The sequence below is a fragment of the Eschscholzia californica genome, unplaced genomic scaffold (assembly GCF_041429995.1).
Source record: "Eschscholzia californica isolate CP2 unplaced genomic scaffold, dmEscCali1.0.p SCAF_4, whole genome shotgun sequence".
Lineage (NCBI taxonomy): Eukaryota > Viridiplantae > Streptophyta > Magnoliopsida > Ranunculales > Papaveraceae > Eschscholzia > Eschscholzia californica.
In genome coordinates this window covers 24,414,440-24,426,687 of record NW_028238461.1, presented here as the reverse complement: position 1 = coordinate 24,426,687, position 12,248 = coordinate 24,414,440, and the positions used below count along the sequence as shown (strand labels likewise).

General features: G+C 37.5%; 1 protein-coding gene across 1 annotated transcript; it reads right to left on the bottom strand.

The window, feature by feature from the left end:
* Nucleotides 1-8,666: 8,666 nt before the first annotated feature.
* LOC147543808 (uncharacterized) lies at nucleotides 8,667-10,863 on the bottom strand. The gene is made up of 3 exons (XM_086635515.1): nucleotides 10,601-10,863; nucleotides 10,233-10,432; nucleotides 8,667-10,141 (listed from the first exon to the last, which is right to left on the bottom strand). Exons 1-3 carry the CDS (start codon nucleotides 10,861-10,863, stop codon nucleotides 8,667-8,669), a joined length of 1,938 nt encoding a protein of 645 aa, XP_086491641.1.
* Between the last annotated feature and the right edge of the window lie 1,385 nt (nucleotides 10,864-12,248).

Sequence of the window (12,248 nt, the reverse complement as noted above, 5' to 3'; positions counted from 1 at the left end):
ATACCTCAACAGCACAACAGGTGAGCTAGTAATATGTTTAGTTTCGTCCTTTCAAAGCACACAGTGTTTCCTTTGTAAATAGTTTAGAAATAATATTTTGTTTGTTCATTTTTTGTAGCAGTGATCGTGGGTTGTACGTTTTGAAGTATATTGAATGTTTTACGAAGGGCGGAGAACATTCTAATTGGACCGAGTCTGATATCATCAAGTTCCGTCAGAGATTGCGTGTCCAATTATTTAACTATGTAACTTTATATTAAATGCGTGTCCAATTAATTAACTATGTAACTTTATATTAAATTGTTGAGAAATATGTAATTTAGACATGACCCAAAAATGTCATGTTGACCGTTCTACTCCGGATGTGTGTCTTGTCCCCTCAACTCAGGGTGTCTGTCTTGTTAAATCAACCCAGTCACTATGACTTGTCTCTTCAACCCTGGAAAAGTTGTATTGTCCGCTCAACTCTGGAAAAGGTGTCATGTTCGCTCAACCCAGTCTGTCTTAAAGCAAGAGATCTAAAATCCCAAATTTGATGGTAAACCCTAAAACTAACACACTTTTTGAGATTTCCAACAGGTTAAATGTGGTCATTTCGACCGTTCAACTCCGGATGCGTGTCTTTTTCCTCTCAACCCAAGGTGTATGTCTTGTTTAATCAAAGCAGACACTATGTCTTGTCCCCTCAAGTCTGCAAAAGTTGTCTTGTCCAGTCAACCCTGCAAATGTAGCCTTGTCCGCTCAACCCAAAGTGTCTTATTGAACCCTCCCCTATAAAAGTGTTGTGGCATGGAGAGGCTGTTGTAGAGTATCAGTAAGAGATTATAAATATACCTTGTTGCTCGAGCGTTCCCATTGAGTAAAGATGTCTGGTTCATTGTCGTATTTTTTTTTTGGTTTGTAATCGTTCCGGGCATTCCATGAGCGAGTGTGGATGGAGTAGGTGTTATTGTTTGAACGATTGTCATGATTATCTAAGCTTGAGTTATGCAGACGGAGTTGGTGGAAGAGGTGGTTATCTTCACTGCAAGAAGTGCAACTATTTTGACTGAGTTTCAGACTATATCGATCGTTTGTCAAAGGTTAGTTTATTAGGTTACGATTGTGGTTATATGTATATATAAAATTTATTCCAAATGTAACATAAAAAGTATGTTCAATTTATTCAGGAGGTGGCTGAAACACCATGCCCTGTTTGCGATGAGGTTGGACACGATCATAATATATGTCCGCGAGTCGAGCCTAAAGACGAACGTCCAAGGAGAGTGATTCAGATTAATATTTGGGATCCCAATGTTTTATTACGAATATTAGAATCCCCTAAAAAGTATAATTATGTATGTTATTTCATTGAAACGACATCTACTTTGATTCATGGAGTACGTTTATTTTATTGAAATTCGTCAAAATTATTTTGTAACTAAATGCTATAACTGACATAATTTATTGACCCAAGGCCGTTAGCCATTACGTAAAGATAGAAACGATTGGTTACCGTTATTTGTTTGTTAGCCAACGCCGTTAGCAAACGCCGGTTGAACCACAAATTGTGAGATGACCCTCTAATCCGAGTGTGCCTACCGTAATTTGGTCGGGGGCCTTTAACCCTCCAGAATTATTTCCCTCCAAAAAAAACATATCAACTTCTCCCTCTCTACTTCTTCTCTAAAAAATCCCCAAACTTCTCTTCTCTTAAAATACAAAATCCCCAAACTCTAAAAACCTAAACTCATATTCAGTTTTAACCCTAAACCAATCTTTTCTGCAAAAAACCCTTCTCCTCTCTTCACCTTCATCAATCTTCTCATGTACTGAACCTTTCTCTCCCCCATACCGTTTCATGTTCTACTCAATATTTCTCACTCTAGAAAATTGAAAAGACATCAATAGTTGGGTTTGTCAGCCGATTTATCTTGCTCCTCTACATACATAAGTTGGCACAGTTCGTTTGTGTTGCTTGTGGTCGATTTAGGTGACAATCAAAGCAAGGTTAAGAATCGTTTTTGTTTGGATTTGTGAAGAGATTAATAATCCAAAAATTTAAAGGTAAACCCTAAAACCAACAGTTTGTGTGATTTTTTTGATTTTTTGATTTGTTATGGTTACTCTTAATAGACTTAGGTTAGGTTTTATTTATGTTTGAATGGTGAAGTTTAATCGAATTTTACTACACTTGAATATTGTTCTCATTAAATTTGTTATGGTTACTCTTAATAGACTTAGGTTAGGTTCTATTTCTGTTTGAATGGTGAAATTTAATCGAAATTTACTACACTTGAATATTGAAATCATCAAATTTGTTATGGTTACTCTTAATAGACTTAGGTTAGGTTCTATTTCAATTATGTTAAGTAATTTGTCGGTTTTTATGTAAAGGGGTTCGACATATTCCAGTCGTATTGAACTACTACTATTTGTTTGCATCAACTATGTCTTATAAATACTTTCTTCAACTATGTAAAGTCATGGCACCCCGTATTCGTCCCACCACGAGCGTGCGAAAAAGGAAAGAAGACGCCCGAAAAGGTACGGGAGAAGGAAGTAAACAATCAAAGAAACAAAAAAGGGCTCCACACGAAAGTCCTTTTCCCGGAGGTCCGGTCGATATAAAGCTTCTCGTAAATTACGGGGACCACATAGCGAGAGGCATTTGGGACGGGAAGGTAACAAATTACCTAACTTGGTGTGTTGAACACATAGCTTATTTATTTCATTTGGTTTAGGGTGAGAAATGTGTATAATATAAACTATATTGTTGTATAGGAACGTCGTTTATTGCGGTTGCACAACCACGCTTCTTGCACACAAATTGGGGCCCCACGTGCAAAGTAATGATACGGAGAAGAAAAATCATGTCTGGGACCTAAACAAAGAATGCATTGATGTTCGTAATCGCGTCGAGTAAAGTGGACTCATGCAAATAGCTCGACACTCATATCAGAAGCTAGACCATGTAATCATCACGGCTTTTAGTGAGAGATGGCAACCAGACACAAACACATTTCATTTACCCTTCGGGGAAATGACAATCATTCTAGAAGACGTGTAAAAGATAACGAGACTCCCGATTGAAGGGAATTCCATGACAATGGAAAAGAGGGAGTTTGATGACGTCGTTCTTCTAAAGGAAGGATTAGGGGTCACAGATGAAGACGTTGAGGCTGAATTGCAAGAGACCAAGTGTAAGAATGTCAGAATGTCTTGGGTTCAATTGGTCTGTGGTGGTAGCAAAGATGAGGACTCAGCCCAGAGAAAGGACATAGCTGTCAGAGGGTACCTACTACACCTGATGGGGTCTACACTTTTTTGTGACAAGAGCGGTACCAAAGTACCCCCGTACTATCTCCGGTACTTGATGCACCTATCTGAAGTCCCCAAATATTCATGGGGCTCGGCATGTCTGGCATATCTATTCTAACAGCTTGGTCATGCCTCGACGAAGGGAGGATAAATAGCTGGTTATCTTCCACTACTCCAAGTAATTTTCAATTTGATTTTATGATATCTACTCGTCTAGGACTTTGTATGTAAAGCTTAAGTTTGAAAATATGTTTATCATTCTTATAGGCATGGATATACGACCACTTTGATGTTGGTCAGTCCGTTCTCAACCCGGAGTACAGGCCTATCGATGGCATGCCCTTGATGTGTAAGTGGGCTTCACATTCTGTTTCCGCGAACCCAAAGGGTCGTTTGGTTTTATATCGTGAAAAACTAGACGACCTCCAGGATCGAGAGGTAAAATAAATTCGATTATTTTTTAATTTTGCAATGACTAGTTCAATACATTCAATGGGTGTTTTTTGTTATATAGGTTATTTGGGACCCATACAAAGCTATCGATGGTGGTCGGTCTATAATTCCAAACTGTGCATTCTTCACTGGATGTATCGTTTTTGAACACATAGCTGAACCATATCTACTCGAAAGGATACTTTGGCAGTTTGGAATTATCCAAACAATACCAAGCGATCCCATAAGACTGACCAAGAAGAAGAGGTCTGATGAAAAGGATTATGGTGACTTCAATTGGTATTGGCAGAACTACCGCAATCACATTTTGGCTGAGGATAAACTAGCGGAGATGATTACATCAATTGGTTCAACCATGTATCTCACCCGAAGGTGCAGAACCCGGAAGAAAGGACGAGTACCCAAGCCGAAAACAAAGTTGGGTCCATCGAATACTACGTGAGTTTACTAAACTTACACTATGCAAGTATATTTTAAATTTGTTATTTCTAATTGTCATTTATTTACTACATTTGTCTTCGATTATTTTTTTCAGAGAGAGGCAATTAGAAATGTCATGGCTACTTTCAAGGTCTATCAGGGGGATTCGCACATGAAAGTATTTCAAATGACATTAGATGACCAAGTTCTGCCTGAAGCGCCAATTGTCCCGGATGAAGCGGTTACGCCGCCAAGGAGGACAACGACAAGGGTAGTGGGAGGGAAAAAGGTGGTCCAAAAAAAAACTGCTAAGAAGAAATAAATGTTTGAATGTGGATGGATTTATTTTCTTTTGTTTCAAAATGTATTTTGTTTGAACTACTACTATTCGAATATGGATGTGTTTAATTTCCTTGTTTAATACAATTTGTTTTTGTTTGAAGACAACGTTTCAATCTTTATGGGTTTATATGCTTTTTTGTCTTTGACTTATGAACTTGCAGGAATACCTTACTGTTGTCATTTTCGGTTGCATCGCACCGACATTTCAACTAACATAACGACATAGAACAACCGATTTTACCTCCTGATGTCTTATACCTTACTGTTGTCCTTTTCGGTGGAATCGTACCGAAATGTGATCAAGTACAACGACATAGAATGACCGATTTTACCTCGTGATGTCGAAGACCTTACTGTTGTCATTTTCGGTTGCATCGTACCGACATTTAAACTAACATAACGACATAGAACAACCGATTTTACCTCGTGATGTCTTATACCTTACTGTTGTACTTTTCGGTGGAATCGTACCGAAATGTGATCAAGTACAACGACATAGAATGACCGATTTTACCTCGTGATGTCTAAGACCTTACTGTTGTCCTTTTCGATGGAATCGTACCGAAATGTGATCAAGTACAACGACATAGAAAGATCGATTTTACCTCGTGATGTCTAAGACCTTACTGTTGTCATTTTCGGTTGCATCGTACCGAAATTTGAGTAAGTATACCGACATAGAATGATCAATTTTACCTCGTGATGTCTTATACCTTACTGTTGTCATTTTCGGCTGCATCGAACCGAAATTCAATGTAATATACCGACATAGAACAACCGATTTTACCTTATGATGTCTAACGGTCATTTTTATGATTTTTTGATTTGGCTATACTATGTTTTGATTTTTTAAAAAAATAAACGACCGTTGCCCAACAGTCATTTTTTGATGAAACCATTATAAAACAGGTTCAATGTCCACAAATAAGATTACTCTCACTCTCGTTACCTACAAAATCATTCTTTAATCTTATATAGCATCCTCGTCTTCCAACATTGTATGTCAACTATGTGACCTTCCCAAGCATACCGCATTAAAATGTCCTTGGATATATTCAAAATGTCCAAATAGTGGGTGTATCGGTATTGCAAAATTACTTCGGTTTGAAAGTGGTCCGTCACGACGTAGAAAATATTTGAAATGCCAAATTGATGGGTGTGATTATTTTCAATGGTTAGATGATGCTATGGAGTTAAAAGTTTCAAAATCAAAAAAGGAAAGTTGTTGTTACTATTGTAAGGAAGATAATCATGCTTATACTGAATGTCCTTGGTCCGGGCATCCATGTGTTAACCCGTTGTGTAGTGGTTGGATGGATATTTGTGTCATGTCTATGAGTGGAAAACCGGAAAAATACGCCAGCTGTCGAAACTGTGAAGAATTTGATCTAGAAACAGATGTGGTTTCAAAACATGATGATATCATGAAACAGATTCAAAGTTCGAAATGTTAAAAGAAACAATAATTTGTCGTTTACGTTAAGTATCTATCATTTAATTCATAAATGTATTGCAGTGTGTGGATTAGAAAAGTTGTGTTGTCACATCTACTAACTACACACTGCAACTATTAAATGACTTTTGCAGCAAAGTCATAAAGCAATGTAACCCTATGTTATAAATGAAATGACTTGTTGAGCAAGCTACGTTTTCTATACATATATAGAAATTTTCATGATCAGTCTTGTATTGGTTAAACTACCTACACGGAAGATGGCAAACGTTAACGCAAATGTTTGTATAGCATGTAAAAAGCAAGGGCATGTGCTTTTCGAATGTCGATGGCATCGTGTAGGATGTGGTTACGGTTGGCCAAGGTTCATGTCGTTAATGTATACTGGTGATGTTAGAGGAAAGTGTCACTTCCTTTTATGTAAGAACAATTCATGTAATGCATTCGAATGGTTATCTGATGCAATTAAGATGGAGGAGGATGTAAGTTCTTTTTATGGTATTGGGGGGTTTCTAATTTCTTAGCCAACTTAATAATTTGTCTATGTTTGTCAATTTCAGAATAAATATTGTTGTTTGTGCTACGAATGTGGACATGATCTACGCAAATGTCCTCGGTTTATGGGAAAGATACTGACTGGTTGCAGGAGTTTTCATGAAGAAGCTTCTTCTAGTGATACACAAGATTGTAGCAGCATCCACAAAGGGTCAAAGTGCTCTCGCAAAACATATCGCTATTGTTTCGAAAAGGAGATGTTTTTGTGTAACAAATGTGGAGAAATGATTGATGCTTAGTTGAAAAATTTATCCATGGTGGATTTTATGTATGAGCAACTTTTCAAGAGTAATAAAATATCTAGTTAATGATATTAATATTTCTAATCGTTCGGGCATTGTCGACTTACATAACAACAAAACGATCGGACATTGATGAGCCGATCAGTAAGCAAACAACAACATTTTCATAATACGTAAACAAAATAATTGCGATATTAAATCTAAACTAACCCACATTCAAACCTCCGGTTCGGAAGATGAGTCAGACGCTAGGTTTGGATTGTCCTCATTGTCCGAACCCACAGTGTAACCTTCTATACCGTCTAGATTAATCCGGACAACGTCGGTGTATGGCCTACCTTGTGTTCGGATAACAAATGGAGAACTTAGGGGGACTAGTGTTCTCCAGAAAGAAACAACCTACGCCTCTGTAAATGAAGTCTCATTCTTGCTACTCCATCTCTTAGGCGCTGAAGCGCTTTTTCGTATTGACGAAATGTGGGATCTAAATAGTAATCTCGGAATGCAGGGACTCTTATACACTCCCTGTAACATTCAGCCCGTAGAAGTTCCCATTGTTCGTGTTCATTGTAGAGACGAGCTCTCATGCGTGGTGTGATTATGTTTCGACGATTACCAACATTTTCTTGTGAGTTGTTGTTACTTCTATCCATCTTCAAATGCTCTTGGAGTTGGAAACAAACTTTTGAAACTCAAATTGTTATTTGGGTTGTTGTTTATCTACTCTTCATATGAACCCATTTATATTGGGAACTTATTCAAGTGTTGTACTATGGTCAAGGATGAGACATATCAAGTACCATACTTAATTTATCTACAATTTCTAGCCTGATTTTTTGGGTTATGGTGACATGAAATGACCACGCAGAAGTACACTACTTTACAGTACACCATACCTCAACCCTAAACACTATTATGGTCAAAGGATGTGACTATACAATGGAAAGTCTATACCGTATAGTATGGTTATAAGCATGGGTATCAACTTACACAAGTAGCTAAACCCTACACTCTATGGTGTCATTGTAATAAGAATGTATGTCACATAAACAAATATCCAAATCATAAACCCTAGGGTATAGCATTTGGTAAATGGAATACATAAGAAATCGCAGTTGCTAAAATCGGTGAGATGCCATCGAATTTTCCTTGAATTAAACGACATGCAATAACCGATTCGTAACGATAATTTTTCATATGTTACTGGAACTAATATCGGTTAGACGATGTCGTATATGCTCGGTACAAAACGACATTGAACCATCGAAAATCAAAGAAAAATCGACATACCTGAACCGATTTACACTACATGAAGTTACAATGCCTTGTTAATTTATCATTTAACAAATAATCATTTAAAACATACTTATAATTGTACAATCTAAACATAATGTCATCAAACAATCATAACATCATCAAACAATCATTTGGGAAGAGTTTTGCAAAAAGTAGGAACGGGTTCGTTATTTCTACATATCTTACGATTATGTCCTAACTGACCACACCGCCCACATTTCACCTGTCTCTTGGGTAAGACTTCGCCTCGAGACTTTGTTCGCGCCTTCTTAGGTCTTCCTCCTTGACGACGTGTAGTGGGAGGCTTAATATTTGAGGTAGACGCAGCGCCTGAAGACGACCATGCGGATGACGATGTCATTGGTAAAATCGAGTCTTCATAGACATCTTTGACTGTTTCGAGATGGTAATACCTTGAACAAAGATGGAAAACATCCAAACATCTGTACTTGCAAACAGCTAGAGCATGCACACATGGGAGTTGTTGAAAATCGAACACACGACAAGTTCACGTCTTATTTTTCATATCCACAACCTCACGATGAAGAGGATATCCTACCTCGAACTGTTCACCGCAAATTGGTAAATTCTTAAATGCTCGGCCCTCAACTTCCTTTTATCCACCAAATCTGATGCCCATTCCGTAAGGATCGTGTCGTTAGAAGTTGTTTGTTCACGACGTCTAAAAACCAGTCTTGTAGTGTACTTCTAAGGAACTTAATAACATATGTAACAAGAAGTTCTCTTGCCTCTTTCATCCAGCTATTCAAACTATCGGCAATGTTTGATGTCGTCATGTCATATCGTTTCTTACTAGCGTGAGCACGTGCCCATCGTTCAATCCCAGCTTCACACAAGTAACGAGCAATGCGAGGAAATGCAATATCCAACTGAAAAAAAAATTCTTCAACTTTGTAGGCTTTGCATGCTCTAAATAACAACGAACTAAAATTTTCATGCCCGAATTTTTCCTTCACATTCATATTAAGATGATAATTACAAATTCCGTGCATCGCACCGGGGAACACGTCGATCACGGCTTTCTCAATACTCTTGTGGTGATCAGAAACTATCACTAGGTCTTCCACATTACCGATACTTTTTCGAAGCTGATACATGAACCAATGCCACGCCATGTCATTTTCAGAATCAACAATGCCAAATGCAAGTGGGTAAATATTGTTGTTTCCATCGATCCCAGCACATACAAGCAAAACACCAAGGTACTTTGCTTTTAGGAATGTCCCGTCTACAGCAACCACAGACCTGATGCCACGCAGAAATCCCCTTATGCTACATCCCAAAGCCATGAAATAAAATTTGAAGTGGTTCAAACTATCTTTCTCAATACAACACACAGTACCTGGATTTAGACGAATAAGTTCTTTCGAGTACCGTTCCAAGATCGCATAAGAATCATCAAAAACACCCCTCAACAAATTGCGAGCATGCTCTCTTGACCGCCATGCTACATTATATGATAGTGAAACACCCATTTGTTGTTGGATATCAACTATTATGTCGTCTGGTGTATAAATTCTTTTCACACCAACAAACTTATCTTTGATCAGCTCACCAATCACTTTGGAAGTGGCTTGTCTATGCACCCTGTGGAGATTGCTAATGACACTACAACTGTGGGTATTATTTAACTTCACAACCTGGAAGCAACCAGATTGACCTATGGTAGTTGCACGTAGGTACCACTTACAATCCTCATCAACAAAGGATGCAACAAAGCGATTTTTATCCGACTTCTTCACCTTATATTCAAATTTTGTATTGATAGCCCACACACTCAACTTTCTCTTTAATTCTTGTTTACTTTCAAAAACATCATTCCACTTTACAGAATAACAATCAGTGTCATACCCACTGCTTTTTTCGTCTACACCACACATTTCAGGCAAATTCCCTATCTCCGCACAACCAATGAACTTATGTTGCTCTAGAAACTTCGATTCATTAGAAACATGATTGTCTTTGCAATCATCTCCTTCAACTTTCTCAAATATATAATGACCTTCACCCAAAAAACTTTCATCAACTATTTCCACTTCATCTGACGATGAATCATTCCCTACACCACCCAGCTCATCATCCGAATACTCTCAAATTTCCGAACAATTTATCAACTATATATTCATCTTTAATTACCGGAATTTCATTGCCCTTAACTTCGCTATGACGAATATCTTTATCATTACGGATGAAGTTTCTTCTCAATTTCTCCTTCCCCTTACTTTCTGGCCGAATAACATTATCGGTGCGGACAATATCTTCTTTAAGTTCAGGTGTGGGAAAAAAATTCATATCATCGACCTGAGTTATTTCGTCTTTAATTGGGGTGTTCCCTGGGGTACTTGGATAACTATTCAAATCAAAATAAAAAAGATCACGAGCCCATGAAGATCCTCTCTCGCAAAAAGTATCAGGTACAAAACTTACTGATGGTGTTGCACTGGCTTTTATTGTTGAACTTTTTTAAATCGTCGCATATAGAGGTAGACATCTAAGGAAGTGAGATTTTGCAACTGACCAATAAAATTTGAGATCTTTATCGGTACGTATTTCCATGGGTGCACCAAATTCGGAAATACCGGGAACCTGGAAACTTAGAGTCATTGATTCGATATCCAAATTTACACCAACTTCTGAGCTAACAACTTCACGAAGAACAGTAAGGGTCGCACCTTCCTGTAAAACAATCCCACCTTGTTGCCCGCCAACATACTCTTTTTTCTTTTTATCCACATTTCTCCAATCACCCCCGTGGAATAACCATATATTAAGATATCCCATCTCACAAAAAGAAAGAAATTCCTCCAAAACAAAAAAACAAAATACACATGTAAATAGATGTACGAAACCTTAACCACAATTAGATAGATGACCATGTCAACATGAAACATATAATTTGGACATACACTTACAGTACTCTGATGAATGATGTTATATCCACAAAATCGACATGGTCGTGTCGTATGTTATAACTACATAACGACATGTCCACATCGATTGTGGTATCAGTAGGTGGGTAAACTTACTGGATGTATAATCGGTTCGGTCGTGTCGAATGTGTAGATATAAATTCGACACGGTATGACCGATTTGAATAATAAACCAAAATTTCAATTGGATTCCGACCAAAATCAAACCTACTTACGTCTAATATCATTTTCATACTTTCATTCAATATCAAACACAGAATAAAACACAAAATCAAAAACCCTAAATTTTTTATAGTATAAACCATAAATTATGTAAATAGTCAAACCTAGTCTTTAATCCATTGATACAACACAAAATCAAACTTAAACATATAACATTGTGTAGGTTTAGAGATGAAATACCTGTTTCAAGACAATGGAGATGAGTCTTTGTAGGTTTCTGGGTAGAGAGAGAGAGAGCATGGAAGCTTTTCAACCTTATGGATCTAACTTTGGGTAACTTGATCACATGAAAACGAAATCAATCGAGTTACTACGACCTCATAGATTCATTCGACCCAAAATTATGGACGTTAGGTTGAGAAAAGTGGGGCTTCGATCCAGATTCAAGAGAGAGAGAAGAAAAACTCGTTTCTATCTCTGGTTTGGGGAAAAACTAAAGATATATATCTAGAAATTCTAGATATGTTATATATAGGAGGGTAAGTTGGGAAAGAAAAATATGAAAACCTAGAAAAGGGGCATTTTTGCAAACACTCTTTCACTTGGGGCAAAAATTGATTTTGGCACCCTAAAACGGGGCATTTGAGCAAAATTCCCGAAATTTAATTACGCAATGGAGTCAAAAATCTTCTTCTTCACTGGACGCTATCGTTGGAGATTCTGAATCTACAAAATCAAGTTGATTCATTTTAGATTATTTTAGATATTTTTGTTGGGTTATGACCTCTTCTACTAGTGTTGTACGCGGATAACTTGACATCTAATGTCAAACACTAGTATCCCAGGATCTCATGCATAAGCAATAATAATGAATTAAGTAAAACTACCACATAAATACCTTTATCGCTAGTTTACCCCCGAACCTTTCCAATCGCTATTGAGAAGACCAAGAGCTTCAATTGTAGCTCCTCTATTTGGGACACCGAGTAATCACCTTGATCTCCCACCTTGTTTATTAGCTAGAATAACAATGTGGTTAGATGAAGAACTCCTTCTTCATTGACTAGATAGATA

Excerpts from the sequence above, each read along its gene's own strand:
- LOC147543808 (XM_086635515.1), bottom strand. The coding sequence starts at position 10,863 with ATGGGATATCTTAATATATGGTTATTCCACGGGGGTGATTGGAGAAAT. Across the intron at positions 10,433-10,600 it reads AAAGATCTCAAATTTTATTG|TTATCCAAGTACCCCAGGGA; the intron begins GTCAGTTGCAAA and ends TGATTTGAATAG. Across the intron at positions 10,142-10,232 it reads TCGTCATAGCGAAGTTAAGG|GGAATGATTCATCGTCAGAT; the intron begins GCAATGAAATTC and ends TGGGTGGTGTAG.